This window comes from Python bivittatus, unplaced genomic scaffold (genome assembly GCF_059951505.1).
Source record: "Python bivittatus isolate LINGU-HERP-01145 unplaced genomic scaffold, Pbiv_v1 ctg000350_np1212, whole genome shotgun sequence".
NCBI classification, from domain to species: Eukaryota; Metazoa; Chordata; class Lepidosauria; order Squamata; family Pythonidae; genus Python; species Python bivittatus.
Window position 1 is genome coordinate 2,755,088 of NW_028277074.1, and position 17,792 is coordinate 2,772,879.

The following is a 17,792-nucleotide window of genomic DNA, read 5'->3' on the forward strand; positions in this document are numbered from 1 at the left end:
CAGGGAAGAGCATGTAGAGTCCAGGCATAAAGGAGATTCTCCATTTATAGACTCCACAAATAGTTTACTTGAATCCTTAGTCACAGAGAACCAGAAGCAGTTTCTCTCTTTTAATAATGCATATTCTCTTTAAATTGCATCGGCCTCTATTTTGCAAATGTAAGACAACTGCCCTCTCCTGACATTCACAGGTCATTAATGTGGTAAAGAAAAGTTTCATCTTCCTTTTTTGGTAAATAAATACCTTCAGTACTTAAGGCGGAATGTTATTAGGGAACATGTGAGAATGTACTATATTCCTAATTGGCTTGTAGGTTTTTCCTTTGTGTCTTGGTTGCAGCATAAACAAGAAAGTGAATTCAGTGGACACTTGGCTGGATCATCAAGCTCTTTGTGTTCTCATGGTCAATTCCTGAGGCAGAAGAGGCATTTGTTGATTTTATGTGCTTATTATATAACTTCAACAATGAAAAATATTTAATTAATGAATGCAGAATATTTCCATAGTAATAGTTATGAGACAAATCGGCATCTCTTGCTAGGTGTCCACTTCAACTTTAACCCATGCTTGTGCTAAACTATATTGGGAATTGTTTCATACATTAAAATTGGTAACAGATTCATAACATGGTTGAGATGGACCAAAAGTTACTTTAACCCATTCAATTTCATATTTTAAATCTTCTGAATACTCTAGAAGAACTGGAATCCATCATCATATGCATGTAAATATTTACAACAGAAGCATTATATAACAGCTTAGTTTATTATCTGAAGAATTCCTGAGGGGTAAGAGCCAATCATCTTATCAAAACTGCTGATCTGAAAGATGCCACTGTTTTAGATACCATCATAATAAAAAAGAGCTAAAAGTGACTATAATATCAGCTTAGTGGAACCGTGCATTAACTAGAGGCTCTTCTGTGTACATTAAACATGGTGACTAAACATATTTCATTCCTGCTCTTTTTCAGTATAATTACCATTGCTGATTGCTCATCATAATTACCATTGCTGATTGCTCATCATAATTACCATTGCTGATTCATCTAACAAATTATTATGGACTTTTCAGACAGGATCCCTTCGTGGGCTGAAGTTTGTAACATGTTAACATGAAACTCAAATTCTTTTATAAATTACAGGGCATGAGTTTTGTGTGTAGAATAAGACAGGCTAAAGATAGGTTCCATAAGCAGCAGAAGCCAACCTTCATCTAAACCATGAGAAATTAGTAGAAGAAAGGTTAATAAATGTAGTTTCAGTGAAATCAGCATATATAAGATGGGAACATCTGGAAGATTTTGCAGTGGATTCTCCAGGATTCTAAATAATAGAATCAGAGAACTGAAGCATTGGAAGGAAATATATATTCCATCAATTGAAGCAGCCATCTATTCTTACAATGTAGCTGATAAATACATTTTTGCTTTAAAATCTCCAGTGAAAAAGAAAGTATTATTTCTATAGCAGCCTGCTTACTATTTAAAAGCACTAGTAAGTTTTTCTTGTAATTTTAAAACATATATTCATCAGTATGGCAGATCTATCAAGTAGATTCTTGACCTGTATAAAGATGAGATATAATATGGACCAGGCCAGAGTGGAATGTCAATTCTGTGAACTTTAACTATAACTCAGGAATGTCATATACATTTTATATATGGCTTTTGAAGGGTGCTAGATTGGGAAAGACAGGCTTAGCATTACTGATGACATAAACATTTATTGCCAGAAGATAAGTGGCATAACTGACTATTGGGTATTTTTGACATGAAAGGACTAGATTTTTTCCCCTGCACATGAAAATAGGTATCATATTCCTACACTGTTCTCTCGCTTATAATTATTTCCACTCAAAGGTCTATCTGATCTCACTTGCATTGCAGTTTCACTTCCTTTTGTGAACTGCACAATGTACTCTTATCAGTGTACTGCACTCTTTCCTCTGTAGTTTGTCTGTTTTCTGTAAAGTTTCCTGTTTTTCTTTGTATTACTGCACATTTTTCAATTCAAAGATAGAGTAATTCATTCAAATGTTGTTCTAGTTCTTTCAGTTTGTCTGCTTTCTTAGAGATGCTATATGTCCTTTTCATTTCATTTTACTTCTAGAGACCTATTGATTGGCTTCCAAAGTAGCATGCTATATGCTATAATCCTTCTGTTAAAGTAAATCTGATGACCTCACCATCATTAAGTGAATACCAATTAGAGACAACATATTTTGGGAGTAATGCACTTGGTATCTGGGCTACTTATATTCAGACTCACTTTTTAAATATTCACATCCACTTCCTGCTTGAACATTACTGTTAATTTTATGAGTAGGAGCTGTGCCATCCCAGTTTGAGTTCCTTTTTCACTTCCTAGAATATGTGGGGGAATTTGCTTTGAACATCAACTTGGAAAACTGAAATACTGATTTAATTAATCATCAGAGATATAAAAATGCCTCATTAAATCAGAACAAATATCCATCTAGGCCAGCATCCTGGTTGCTACTATATAGCCAACTTTATCTCTTGGAAGCCTAAAACCTGGACACCATAGACTTTTCCTGCTATTGTTTCTTAACAGATGGTAATCAGAGAAAGCATGTGGCCTCTATCACTAGTTCCTTTAAGCCATCAAAGCTATATCAGAACATAATGAACATAAGACAGTAAAAGCATGACTTATAACAGAGAATCTCATCTGATCTTAATACTCAGAATAGCCAGGATTGCATATCACATTGAGCTATAGTTTGTCTATTCATGGTTTGTTCAAACTACAATTTTTGGGGTTCACATAGAATAGCCTCTGCAACACCAGTTAGTAGTCATTCAGCTTCTCCAATAGTTATGCAGTGAACTGAGATTGCAGTCAAAATTAATAGAAGTCAATTTTCAGTTCCTCAGAATGACATTGATTTTTTTAAAGCAATCAACATCTATTGCTAATTTTTCTACAATACAGATAAAATATTCATCTATATTTTCTGAAGAATAATAATAAACTGCTCATGAAATCAATAGTGTCATAGATTGATCAGATCAGAGACAGGCAACATTTTCTGTTGAAGGCCATATTCCTAATGAAGCAAAAAATGAATGAAGAACCAAAATTGGTAAAGTCACCCCATCTCTCTTTTTAATACCCTTTGTACACTGGAGGGAAGAGAGAGATTATTCTTACCAGATGTTTTGAAAATATCTTGAGAACCACATGAAATTAGAACAATGTCCATATAATCATCGTAAGGCAGCAGTCTGCCCATTTTAGATTATATCAAGGTTTCTGGTAATTTCAAAGACATTTATAAAAACATAATTGACAAATTAATTGCTATGTACATGGAAATATAGAGAGCAATTGCATAGGAAAAAATGTGATTCATTTTAGCCATGCATTATCTGAGAAATAAATAATTATTTCTTTCCAGAAGAACGTTCCAAGCAGAAACAGACTATATGAGGGGTGTTTGTGGATAAGCTTGCTGAACCATAGTGGAGAACATAAAACAATACTAATCAATGAATGATGTCCACATTTAGTTCTTCGGTCTGATGATGGCATATTCTGTAAGTTCAGTTTCTTCAGATGGCTTGCTTCTCTGAAAAAGTTCTCCATGGTTTAATGTTGCATAAATAATTGGGTCTCCAGGTAGGCCTTCATTATGTATAGAATTCAGACTGTTTCTAGAAGCCTTCTGGTAACTGTCTTGATTCCCATTTGTAACTTGAAGCAAGCAAGGCATGCAATCTTCATTAAAGTTGGATCCCTCATCTGAGACATGAGTGGCGCTTTCATTGCAGTGTTGGGTATTCTTACAGCAATTGAACAGCAAACATCACAAGAAGAAACACAGAACATAGTAGATAGGTAAAGTTAATTGTCAGCAAAGAAAAGAACCATCCCTAAACAATTCAAATATTAACTATGATGTTAATTTTAAACACTTCATAAAAAATAGACTAGGGACAAAATTTCCATGGGATTGAACTGCCTAATAAAACAATGTGTATAGAAATGGAAAATGGTTGAGTTCTCTTAATCTTTCCTTCTACCACCATCACTCCATTTGTTTTTGTTTTTGTTTGTTTGATTTATCCTGCCTTTATTATTTTTATATGACTCAAGGCAGGGAACATACTTAATACTCCTTCCTCTCCTATTTTCCCCACAACAACAACCCTGTGAGGTAAGTTGGGCTGAGAGAGAGTGACTGGCCCAAAGTCACCCAGCCAGGTTTCATACCTAAGCAGTCTCACAGTCTCCTGGTTTCTAGTCCAGTGCTTTAACCACTACACCAAATTGGCTCTCTATTTTCCCAGTATGTTAACACTGCAAGCAACCTGATAGCGCAAATCCTCTTATACAATTCAGTGAGATGTACTGTGCACTGATGGCATGGTATAAATCCTTAGAAAGAAATTTAGTAAATTATGTAATCAAAGGCTGAACCTTCTTAAATTGTGCATGAATGGAAAAATCATTCATTGTACAAATGATAAGGTTCTGGAAGTAAAGGTCTTTATCTTCATATTGTATATATTTGGGACATGTAGAGAGAACTACCAAGATGGGAGAAGGAATGTGGCAGTTAGCAAAACAAGAATTAAGTCCAAAAAGGAAGAGAGTGTGAGAAAGAAACTTAAGGTGACCCCACTTTGACTCTCTTTTATATAAGAGGGAGGGAAGGGAACATACTGTTTGATGTTCAAGATTCTGTTACTGTAGCCTGTAACATAAAGTAGAGTTCCAGTATTTCTTGTGGAGTCTATTTCCTGACCTTGAAGGTCTGACAGGAGAAGATTGTAAGAGAAAGAACATAACTATGTGTATTAAGCATTTGGATGTGAGATAGGAAAGTGTGATATTCAATGAAATGTTTCAATATAGACTGCTTCTCTTTAATATTTTTCTCTTGGAAACACATCAATTCACCAATTATTCTCCCCCCCCTCCCACAATAATCCATCAGCATTCTAAGGCTAATGAACAAGATATTGGACAATTTTGTTGGGTTTCCTGCTGATATCTCTCTATATGCACAGGGAGTGTTGTTTGGCTATATCAGCAGTGCCATTCACAGAGGGATGGATGAGAATCAAAAATTAAAGAGATAAGTTAATAACAGACCTACCCTATTAATTCCATTTTCTGGGTTTGATGAACCAGTTGCGTTTTTTACTGAGAAGAAAAAGACAGCATGTTTTTAAAACAACCTTATAACTGTTATGAGAATATATTTTCTCATAAAACAGGGATCATGAAATATCTCAGTATCATTTTAAGTAAACCAAAACTATTTGGGAAATAAGGGTTGCTTATTTCAATATTAATGTCCTGATTCTATGAAGAGAATCAGGACATTAATATTTGAAATAAACAGCCTTTACTTAAGGTTTCATAAGCATCAAATAAGTATGAATAGTTCCGAAAGCATACAAAAGAAATTAAAAGGTGACTTGAAAGCAAAGGGCAGAGATTGGAAAATCTTTGATCATGGAACCAAGTAAGAATTGAAAGGATGAAATTATTTAAATAACACACCTTGATGCTTCCTCTTGAAATACAGCCACCCAAAGCAGGCAAAAATGAGAAACAGAGTACCGAGGGATGGTATGGAATAAATCATAATCAACTTCTCATTCTTTTCATGTGGTTTCTGATCTTCTTTAGTATTTGTAGTATTTAGAAACACTGAGGTGTTACTGTGATCTATACAGACAACACATTCAAAATTTCATTAACATTCAAAGCAATAATAGCATGATTTTTAATAAAGGCAGTTTGTTGCTGCTTGGTTCAAAGCAGTTCCAGAATGCACTGTAGGTTTAATAGTCTCAGCAAATCTAAAAAGCCAGGAAAGTTATTTGAACTGTTTTTTAAGTTTTTAAAAAAGAAATATTAAGAGACCAGACTATAGATCACCTGGATGTATATCTTGGGCAAGTTGCAATGTGGTTTGCTTAGTTCTGAAGCTCAGTGCTGTGTGAATAGAGCCATTATGGTTATTACTGTAACTTTTTTAGGTTTACAGTATTATATTGTATGAACACAGTCAATTGTCATTACTAAACCAAAACTTAATGTCCAAGTCCATGTAAATTTGGCTTTGATGGAAAAAACTAAAATATTGAGTTCAATCAGAGAAGCAATTCTGAAGGTTAAACACAAGGAATTAGAATTTAGGAACAAAATAGATGCTTGATGATACATTTGATGATACATTCAGCTGTGAAACTCGTCTTTGTGATTTTTTTCTCTTAAAACAAAATTATCAACATATTAATAACAGCTGGCATGGAGGCTGTTCAAGATCTAGAAAGTAATGGAGAGTTCTTTTGTTCTCTGGGCCATTGTGCTATTAATAATCCTATTTCCTACTAAATAACATAGGTATCTGGGGAAACAAGAGCTAGTTTGGTGTAGTGGTTAAAACACCAGGCTAGAAACTGGGAGACTGGGAGTTCTAGTTCTAACCTGAGCACAAAGCCAGATGGGTGACCTTGGGCCAGTCACCTTCTCTCATCCCTGGGAAGAAGGCAATGGCAAACCACTTCCAAAATCTTGCCAAGAAAACTGCAAGGACTTGCCCAGGCAATCGCCAGGAGTCAATACTGACTTGAAGGCGTGTGTATGCACATGCACGCACACACTCACATTTGGGGATAAACTACTGTTTTTGGAAGATGGAAAACAACAAATCATCCCTCAAACTAGGTTCAATAAACTTATTTTTGCCTGCTATTATAACAACAGAGTTGGAGCTAATTTGTCCTTCTTTGTCAAGCAGTTCCAAAACTTTGGAGCAGGTATGAGGAAGACCTTGTGTGATGGTACTGATAAATGCTAAGGCCAGACATTGAAAAAGCCTGACTCGGTAATCTTAAAACCCATGCAAATTCTTTCAAGTAGTCCGCTCGTAAACTGTGCAAGATTTGTAAGATATAGTTACTCCTCCAAATTGTGCCTGGAAGAGGATTGAAAGTCAGTTTTTATGTTTTCTACAACTAGTCTCAATCAAGCCTTTTGGACCAGCTGAAGTTTCCAGATACTTTTCAAAGGTAGCTCAAGTTAGAGTTCAAAACTATGTAACTAAGGCACGCACTAGCCAAGTCCAACATATCAAGTAATAGATACAGTTTTTAATTGTGTGAACATAGGTTCGGACATCTCAAAAACTAGACATTCACATTCAGGCCTAAAACAAGTACACTTAAATTGTGAACCAGACTGTGATTTTATCCTGAACTGAATGAATTTTTATTCCCTGATCATCTTGTTCCAAAAGCAACTTCGTCTATTTTGTTTTAAGCTTCAATTTATTGCCCTCATCTGGATGGTTAACTACATTAGTCACTTATTTAGAATGAAAACAACTTCTTTCAATTTATATGGAAAAAATAGATTGTTTTTCAGTATAGCCTAGATCAGTGTTTCTCAACTAGAGCCATCTTGGTCTAGTGGTGAAGGCACCAGGCTAAAAACCAGGAGAGTGTGAGTTCTAGTCCCGCCTTAGGTATGAAAGCCAGCTGGGTGACTTTGAGCCAGTCTCTCTCTCTCTCTCTCTCTCTCTCTCTCTCTGCCCAACTCACCTCACAGGGTTGTTATTGTGGGGAAAATAGGAGAAGGAAGGCGTATTAGATACGTTCACCGCCTTGAGTTATATAAAAATAATAAAGGTGGGATAAAATATCTTAAAAAAAAACACTTTAAGACATGTGGACTTCAACTCCCAGAATTCCCCAGCCAGCTGTGAGAAATTGAAGTCCACACATCTTAAATTTGCCGAGGTTGAGAAACACTGGCCTAGATAATCATATTGTTGTTGATGATAATATTGATTTCTTGGGCAAAATAACAAGAATAAATGATCAGTTGACAATCATCAGGAGATTGAATGGGCTATTAATATTTTAGTGTCTGTCTCTCCCCAACTTCAGAGTTTATAACTTCTCCTACTCCAAGGCATTTTGCTGAACTATGTTGTGGCAAGGATGGTGGTTCAAGAGCTTTAATCAATAAGCCAGATAAATATTGTCTGAAAGCTTACCTTGAACAATTAATTCTATAACATGACTCTCATATTTCCTTTTTCCTATAATAGCATCACAACGATATTGTCCTCTGTCATTTTTATTAACAGATTGAAAATTCAAAACAAATGTAGTTTCATTCATCCATGAAATGGAACGTCTTTTTTCAGGATACAAAATATGGAACTTCTCTTCGCTCTTGTTCAGCATGTACCAATTCATTTCAGGCTTTTTTCTGTAGTAGGTCACGGGGCACTCTAGAGTAGCTGAATCACCAAGATTTGTATAGTACTTTTTACCTCTTTCAATAGTAATGGCAGTGCAGTTATCATCCTCAGAATCTGAGAGAGAAAGGCAAGATGGAAATTATGTTTTGCATATCTTATGTATCTCAGTAGCAGCAATGTACGTAATATCTAACAGATACCTTTCATCACCATTTCGTGGGGGAGATTTTTTTTCCCATTCATAAATTAATGTTTTCATTAAGTCTCATTTAAATGGTAGGAACACATAGGCTTTTAAACATGACTGATAATAAACTACTGACTTCATTAGCTGGTGGACATATTTATAATTTTGCAAACATGCCTTGAGTCTGTATTGCCATGAGGATAACTTGTTCATTCAAAAAAAAAAAGGATACCACAGTGAGGACCCAAGGTTTATGAGCACAGGCTTCTTGACAGATGAATCTAACATCTCCACCATTAGAAAATCTAATGAGGTGCTCCCTTAGAAGATATAGGACCCAATAGCAACAAGTTATTTAAAGTCCCCAGACATTGAGAAATTCCAGGCCAGTTCCAGCTTGAGGCTCTCAACTATCATTAAAAGCAAAAACAAAAACAAGCAAGCAAACAAAAAAAAACTAAGATAACTGAGAAAAAAAGGACACAGTAAGTTAAAAAACAAACGACTTTTGAACTTGAGAGCACCAAATATTCCTTTTTTTCATCTCCCTGATTGGCTCTGATGGTTACTTTGCTAAATAAATTCCAAGAGCTAATAGTACTGTATGGCAAAATCTGGCTGTTGCTGGAAAAAGCAAAAGTGATTAAAAAGTCACTGCAATTACTTGAAGGCAGAACTGAAATCACGTTCTGAGGTATGAGAATCAAAACCTATCAGTGACTAATATAATGTTGGAGTTGTAAAAAAAAAAGAAGTTACAACAGTTGAAGAGGGACTTTTGGTGGTTTATTTGTGCTCGTAGGCAGCGTGGATTTAAAGTTACAATAATTCATGTTTTTCAGACTTGGGAATTATTTCTTTGGAAGTGGTCAATATTCATAATAAGAAGTATTCTTGAAATTTGCAAGACAAAAGCTAATAATTATCTTTTGATATTTCAAATGAAGCTTACTAACTTTTTCATAAATATATAAATAATTTGGGGGGGGGCTGTAAATTTGGGTTCTTGTTCCCTTTTTGACCACTACTAGTGTTAAAACCACATGGCTGAAAATGTCTGCCTGTTATGGACATAATTGATTGGTGTGATATCCTTGTAGTGATTATGGCATGGTACATACATTCACAGAGGTAACTGTCAACCATTAATCAATTATTCTAACCTTAATGCCATGCCAGGGGGAGGGGCAGAATGGGAGATAATCAAAATAAGCAGATGAAATTGACTGAGGCACAAAACTTAGCTGGAGAAAAAAACTTTTTGGCAGAGAAAAAAGGAACAAGAACCTAAATTTGTGTTGCAGATAAGGATATGAGTAAGAGGCAAATATCAGGAGCAGGAAAGAATTGAGAAAAAAACTCCCCTCCCTGTTCCTGGGCTTAGGGTTATATACTATAATCCCTCCTCTTGCCATTTAAATTCCTTATACAGACAGTCCCCTACTTATGAACAGGTTAGGTTCCAAGAGGCTGTTCATAAGTCCATTTTGTTCAAAAACCAACCAAGTAAAAAGTAAAAAAAAGAGAAGGAAGCAGGAGGCAGGGCAATGGTGTGGGCAGAAGAGCCCTATCTTCTGCTTCCAATGCGTCGCCAGATGAGTGAGGCAGGAGAGGTGGTGGTGGCTCCCTGGACCAAGGGACAAGCCAGTGGGGTGCAGCATGCTTTGTTGGTGGGCGAGGCAGGAGACCTCCACATCCTCTCCTCTGTCCTCTGACACGACCCCCTATCCTGCCTCACCCAGTAATGGAGCACACTGTGTAAGCTAACCCTTTCTGGGAACTCCAACTCCAATACAAACCTCCAGTGCAAAACAGAAGGCAGGAGAAGGCAGGAAAGGGTTAGTTTGTGGCATGCTACAAACCAACCCTTTCTCACCTTCTCCCACCTTCTGGCCCAACTTCTGGTTCTGACTGCCGGTTCTGACTTCAGGGTCCATCTTGTTCATGTTGGTGAAAGTTCGCAAGTAGGGGACTGTCTGTATGCAGTGTAGCAATCATTTCAAAGAACTAACTTTTGTTCTTTTGATGTGGACAAGAAAAGCAGAAGTTAAAGGACAAAAGTCAGGTCATAAATGACCACATTACTTTTAAGGGAAGCAAAGCTCCCTCAATCAAGTCAGAGAAAATGTTCACATGTAGGTCAAGCCAGGGATTCTCAAACTTTGTTGTGCCATGATTCCCTACAATGATAAATGTATCTGTGTGCATTCCCCCATCAGAATTCAATTTTGCTGCTGGCTTGGGATCAGGTTCCAAGCAATGCTGCATTAACTTTTGAATGCCCTCTTCCCAAGAAGCAGGTCTGGATGTCCACATTGTCTGGCTCATAGCAGGGTGTGTATCTGAGGATGGAGTCAGTTTGGTGAAGAACAGACTGGTGGAGTAAATCCAGTTCCAGCCAACCCATATGGAAAGCAAGAGAAGCTGGTATAAAAATATCTGGAACCTGGCTGGCTGCTATGCCAATAAAACATGAATTCAAGAGAGCCAGTTTGGTGTAGTGGTTAAGAAGAAACCAGGAGACTGTGAGTTCTAGGTTTCCCTTAGGCATGAAAGTCAGCTGAGTGATTTTGAGCCAGTCACTCTCTCTCAGCCCAACTCACTTCACAAGGTTGTTATTGTGGGGAAGAGTCAGGAGTATTAGGTATGTTTGTTACCTTGAGTTACATATTAAAAAGGTGGGATAAAAATCTAATAATTTTTTTGTCATGGAAACTGTCTACCTACCTCTCCCTTGCCCTACAACCTATATCTCACCCCCAGACCAGCAATCTTGGTTTATAACCTCCTGCAAATTTGCTTATGAAGTTTTGGATCCCCAAGCTGAGCTAAGATTAGGACCAACCATGAAAATTTTTTAAAAACCATGGACGTTTGAACATGATGGGAATTACCACCATCCCTTTGAGACCCTATTCCAAATTCCCACACACCTGGAAGGAGGTGTAAAGTAGGGTTCTGCAAAACATTCCCAAGTGGTTTTTCACAATGAATGTTAGTGGGCACAAAACACTTTTCTGTGAGATGTTAAAGCAGCTATATATTTGCAAGGCTCATTGGCAGCTCTGAAAGCTGTCCCTGGTTGCATGTGCATGTGTCTACCCAGACAATATTTCCACTGGGATTGCCAGTGAAAGAAAATAGTTGTGCTTGCACATGCAAGTGGATTCAGCCAGGAATAGCTTTCAAAGTACAGTACATGTATAAGCCCTGTAAAAGATGTGACTGTTTTAAGCATTAGAACTGAGTCACTTAGTTCACCTTAATAAGCATAGGCTGTGTGTCCACGATTGGAATCAGTAGGGTTCATTATCAGGGGACTGCCACAAAGAATACTCCAGAAATTTATATATTATTACTCACTTTCTTCTGTTCCCTTTGACAGAAGATAACATGTGGAGTCCTTGGTGCTCTCTGAGCTTGGTTGTTTGCTTGCAGACATTTCATTACCCGACTAGCTAACATCATCAGTGCTAGTGAGTGTGGAGTTTGCTCCCTGTTTGTATATAGTGGCTATTTATATACAGTAGAAGATAACATCCAGTTTCATTTCTTTGACTGAATTCACACATCACTCTAAACCATTATATGTTCATTTGGCTATTGGCTCAGTTTGTTATGTTAGTAAATCATGAGTTATAGCTTAATATGATGTGTGAAACTTTTTTGTTTTTTAAAAAAAATTGTCCTAGATTCAGCTGTACAAATGCTGAACAAGTAGTTGAATTTACTAATGGGCTGAATGAGAACCAGGAAACTAAAATTGACTGTTGACAGAAGGTTGTTTCCTGTGTCTGAAAAATGGGCGCTCTGAATTTGAGGAGTAAATTCCTTGATCCACCTTTGTTACTGGTGGTCCAATTAGAATTAGTGGCATGGAGAATCTTTTACTTGGTTTGGCTATTTTGTAAATTGCAGCCATTCTTGGATAGGGTTCACATGGAGGGATAGCTGGATCACAGTAAGCCATTATCTTGCTAACTCCTATATGGATGACTGTAACTGCAGATATGTGGGACCTGAAGATAACTTGGACCTATTAATGCCTGTTTCTCTATTTGCTTGTGAAATAAATTTAGCTTTTAAAGCAATATATTCTGGCATTCAAATTCTGAATTCAACTTTTCTCTGTGCTTTAATATCATGAATGTTTTGAATCCCTTTCTTAGAGGACATATGTAATGTCTCTGTTAAGGAGAGAGTTTTGTCAGTGTGATGCCACATCTGTAGAACACCGTTTCCATATACATTATAATCTTTTTTATAATCTTTTCAGGTCCAGTTTATGACTTGCATAATTCATCAAAGTATTTTCAATGTTGCGTCTGCACGATCTATACATTTTTACAATTTTAATCTGCCTTTGTTAGCTTCAATCATTGTTGTTTTGCAAGGTACTCAAACATTTACATACTATCTTTGTATGAATCAAGATGAATGGTATTTTACAAATTTTTTAAATAGATACATAATGCCCTAAACATCTTAGCCAGTTTAAAATCATTAGTATTTATATCCAAAGTTTTCTAAACCTGTGCAACTTCCTCATTTCCCCTGTGATGATTTGTAAAATGCAAAGCTTAATTCTATAAACTTGTTTTCATAATATACATTTCATGTTTGCATTTGATCTTCTCTGTTTTTGTACTATCTACACCTGTGTGCACATATGTGTATGTATGAAAACACAGACACACAATACGATAAACAAATACTTGCATTTTTTTTAAAAAAAGATAAATGTAAACTGTTTTTGTACATTTCACAAATTAAAGTCCAGACTGCTTTTTAATTCATTGACTCATGTTACAATCAGTAACATTTTACTGATAAAGTGCACATGTTTCTAGTTAAATAAAACAACTAGGTTGTGCAAACCTACTTGATAGGAAGCTAAATTCTAAACAGCTGGATTTACCTTGAGGAAGTACACATAATTGTGTATCTATACTATTCAAACACAGAGTAGAACTGAAAAAAGTCTTCCATGTTGCTTTTTGTCCTGTGAAAGTTAATAACTTGGTCATAAATAACATGTCTAACAAAATTAAAACTTTAATGAGATATGGGTGGAGGTTATCAAGCCCATATCTTTGCCTTATATATTCATTTAACTACAGCTGTAGTTTTCCAGATGACTAGAGTCCTTATGCAACATCTAGAAAGAACATTCATGACCATATTGATGTTATTCTGAAGAATAATCTTCTTAGTAATGTCTCTTACCATGTGCCCATAAGTTGTCCATCATCAGCATCAAGAGAAGCTGTAGCACAAAGTTGTCTATGTACATGGCCTGGAGTTATCCTTACTTCAGAGTCATTGTGAAAATAGAAGACAATCTGTGGAACAGAAATATTTTCTTTTGCACCATATGGGCATTCTTAAATCAGCACGCAATAGCTCACAAACAGTGTGAAAATTAGAAGTGATAGAAGGGAGGGGGTGGAAAAGGGCTTTATCTCAAACAAAACAGATTTTTTTCAGCTCAGATCTTCCTGCAATAGAATTGCTGCTCTTGGTTTCCAAACCCAAACTTACTGTTTTGTTATTGCTGTCTTTTAGCATATTTTCCACCTTGTAAGGGGAACTACTGCAGAATAAAAGGAAGCAAACCCAGAACAAAGCAGCATAAATGTAGTTTCAAACAGCTTTTTAAAGATATTTGAAAATGTAAAGATAAAGTTGTTAAAAAGAATTACTGCAATACTTTGTTCAGATGTGTTATTTTCTTCATGCCAGGAGTTTCAGTATAAACTGTGCTAGTAAATGCCAACAAGACTGCATCTAAAAGGAGGCACTGAAAAACTAGACAAGAGTATCAGCATCTTGACAAGAATCCTGAAATTTCTAATTAGAAATTAGAAATTCCAAACCCTACATTAAACCCAAATCAGGAGGACTGGGCACGCTGATTATCCAGGAATACTGACCAACAAGATAGAAAGGGTCTTGCCATTTAATATAATACCTGAACAGACTGGATGATAAAATTTCATTCTGATGCTGTGCTGTGGTCCCACTTGAAAATGTATTAACATACTGTACACCTGATCACACATTGCATAAGCCTATTATTTCTTTAACCATGGACCTGAAAACTCATGAACCATGGTTTAGAAATCACATTATGGCTTAGCATATTGTGGGAACCCGGGCTATAGAAAGAAAACAGCATGGCTCAATAGAATTGAGTAAGACAAATCACTTACGAAATATTCCTAATAATGTAATTACAGGAATGCTGCATAAATTAAAAAGATGAGGTATGAATTGAAATATAAATACAAATATCTAAATTAATACTAATGTATTTGAACTAATGAAGCTTAAATCTCAGATAGAGTTACACTTTTGCTTTCTGGGCTAACTTGACATAAATGGTTAAGAGATCAGAAGCTTGCTATGGAGTCATGCTCTGTCTCTGTCTTTTACCAGGTTTGTCTCTCCTGACCATCAGTTCCTCTTGGTCTTCTCAACTGCTTGTCTGGAATTTTAGAAACTGCAATCCTGAAACATCTGGAAGGCAGCAAACCTAACCATTATTTATAACAGTTACATTTTCTCATCCATTTTGTTGCCTAGGAATCAAGTTTGTGTCCATGTTTTTTATCTATCCTTCAACACATTAGAGGAAGACTAGGGAAATTTGCACAGAAAACAAGAGAACTGAGGAAGGAAATGTGTGTCCGCAGACAGATCCTGATCTTTTGATCACAGTTGAGGTTCAGAAGCATTACATCTACGTTACGTTAAGCAAAAGGAGGCTTTCAAACAAAATGAGCAAACTTTTCTGAGCGTTGTGTTCAAAGTTTGTGGTTTCACAATTGAAAAAAATAATAAGAAAATGGGCCACGATCAGTCAGGAAGAAAAATAGAGTGCAAGATACTTCTACTAGGCTTTTCCAGACAACCAGCCTTTGTTTTCCAAAACTTCTGAATTCAGCATACCAAATCCAATATGAAATGTGCACAAAATAAATGTGGGCTGAAATGAATACTTTCAGATCTATTCAGATATCAGGATGTTATTAATAAGGGCACATTTATAAGTTTCCAAGTCTAGCACTCACAGGGAACTGTCAGCCAGTTGTGGCTTATCGTTTCTGGCCTACAGCTGAATCCAGAGTGTGGTCAACAGTCAGTACTTTCTTGCTGGCCATTAACAGGATATCTTATCCCACCTTTGTAGTTCCATGCTTAAATACACATCTCTTTCCCCTCTTCATAAAAATAAAATAATAGCTATTTCTTTGATGGTCATGGTGGCAGATCTCCATTGTCTTCCAAATTACTAATGCTGGCATGATGGTAATTCTGCATTCAGGCTCTTTTATCTTAATTATTCCAACATGTTGCTAGGAGTTGCGTAGTAATGCAAGCCAGAAATCCCTCAAATGGGGACAGAGACCCATCAAGCACAAGTCAGTAATACATTGTTTCACTGCCTTGAAACAATATTTCTGTATCCATGAATACAATGTCACTTGTACAGGGATAAATTAAAACAATTTGTAGTTGCAGGCTTCCAGTATACCATTATCTGGTCAACAGCAAATCACTTCACTCATTTACTGGGTCAGCACTTCCACATGGAAGGCTCTCAGTCAGAAGAAAAAGGACCAGAGCCTTCTGTCTTCTAAACAATTTTCTCTCTAGATGCTACTTTCTTCCAATAAAAATCTCAATTCTAATGTAGTTCAATTAAATATCACCAAAATAGAGATTGGAGGTCCTCCATCTTTGCAGGTTTTTAAGAAGAGGCTGGAAAACCACCTCTCACAGATGGTTTAAGTGGTTTTCCTGTACATTACAGAGGACTGGCATAAATGAGTCTCTTCTACAATCCTATGATTCTATTAATATTATGAATAAAATCTGTCTGCATGGTATTAGGAGAATGTCAAATGTTATGTTATTATCAGCTATGGAAAAATGACTACTTCTTTGTAATTATCTCTGAAGTACCTACAGTACTGTGCAAAAGTTTTAGGCAAGTGTGAAAAAATGCTGTAAAGTAAGAATGTTTTCAAAAATATATATTGTAGTTGTTTATGTTTATAAATTTACAAAATGCAAAGTGAGTGACCAGAAGAGAAATCGAAATCAAATCAAAATTTGGTGTGACTACCCTTTCCTTCAAAACAGCATCAATTCTTCTAGGTACACTTGCACACAGTTTTTGAAGGAACTCAGAAGGGAGATTGTTCCAAACACCTTGAAAAACTAACCACAGATCTCCTGTGGATGTAGGCTGCCTCAAATCCTTCTGTCTCTTCATGTAATCCCAGGCAGACTCAATGATGTTGAGATCAGAGCTCTGTGCGGGCCAAACCATCACTGCCAGGACTCCTTGTTCTTCTTTATGCTGAAGATAGTTCTTAGTGACATTGGCTGTATGTTTGGGATTGTTGTCCTGCTGCAGAATCAATTTGGGGCCAATCACATGCCTCCCTGATGGTATGGCATGATGGAAAAGTATCTGTCTGTATTTCTCAGCATTGAGGACACCATTGATCCTGACCAAATCTCCAACTCCATTTGCAGAAATGCAGCCCCAAACTTGCAAGGAACCTCCACCATGCTTCCCTGTTGCCTGCAGACAATCATTATTGTACCACTCTCCAGCCCTTCAGCAAACAAACTGCCTCCTGCTACAGCCAAAGATTTCACATTTTGACTCATCACTTCTGGCCATACTTCTCCAGACAGTAGAGGGGTATACCTGGGTCCCACTGGTTTCCACCAGTTCTATGCTGATGGCACTGCTGGACATCTTCCAATGTCAAAAGCATGTAAGCATGACATGTTTTCCATCTGCTGCATTAAATTTCCTTGGCCGACCACTGCATCTACAGTCCTCAACATTGCCCATTTCTTTGTGCTTCTTCAAAAGAGTTTGAATAGCACATCTTGAAACCCCAGTCTGCTTTGAAATTTTTGCCTAGGAGAGACCTTGCTGATACAGTCTAACTACCTTGTGTCTTGCTGCTGTGCTCAGTCTTGCCATGGTGTCTGACCTGTAACATGAAACTGTCTTCCACAACCTCACCTTAGTAGCACAGTTTGGCTGTTCCTCACCCAATTGTAAGCCTCCTACACAGCTGTTTCTGTTTCAGTTAATGACTGTGTTTCAACCTACATATGAAACTGATGATCATTAGCACCTGCTTGGTATAATTGGTTAATCATACACCTGTCTCTAATCCTACAAGATCCCTGACTTTGTGCAAGTGTATAGGGTGTAGAAGTGTAAGAATTGATGCTGGTTTGAAGCCAAAGGGTTCAAACCCAGACTTCACCCTCTCTCCTAGTATTCCAGATAGCTCTTAAAACCTGGCTTTGGTCCCA

At 36.8% G+C, this 17,792-nt stretch overlaps 1 protein-coding gene across 1 annotated transcript; it reads right to left on the reverse strand.

Annotated features, from left to right (window-relative positions):
• Positions 1 to 560: 560 nt before the first annotated feature.
• On the reverse strand, positions 561 to 13,858 carry BTLA (B and T lymphocyte associated). Its single transcript, XM_007423793.4, has 5 exons — positions 13,668 to 13,858; positions 8,045 to 8,368; positions 5,539 to 5,706; positions 5,129 to 5,175; positions 561 to 3,808 (listed from the first exon to the last, which is right to left on the reverse strand). The coding sequence occupies exons 1-5, from the start codon at positions 13,732 to 13,734 to the stop codon at positions 3,533 to 3,535; spliced, it is 882 nt and encodes a 293-aa protein (XP_007423855.2). The 5' UTR covers positions 13,735 to 13,858; the 3' UTR covers positions 561 to 3,532.
• Positions 13,859 to 17,792: the final 3,934 nt, after the last annotated feature.

Coding starts and splice junctions, on each gene's coding strand:
- BTLA (XM_007423793.4), bottom strand. CDS start 13,734: ATGTACATAGACAACTTTGTGCTACAGCTTCTCTTGATGCTGATGATG. Junction 8,369..13,667: donor GGACAACTTATGGGCACATG/GTAAGAGACATT, acceptor TTTCTCTCTCAG/ATTCTGAGGATGATAACTGC. Junction 5,176..5,538: donor TTTCAAGAGGAAGCATCAAG/GTGTGTTATTTA, acceptor TTTTCTTCTCAG/TAAAAAACGCAACTGGTTCA.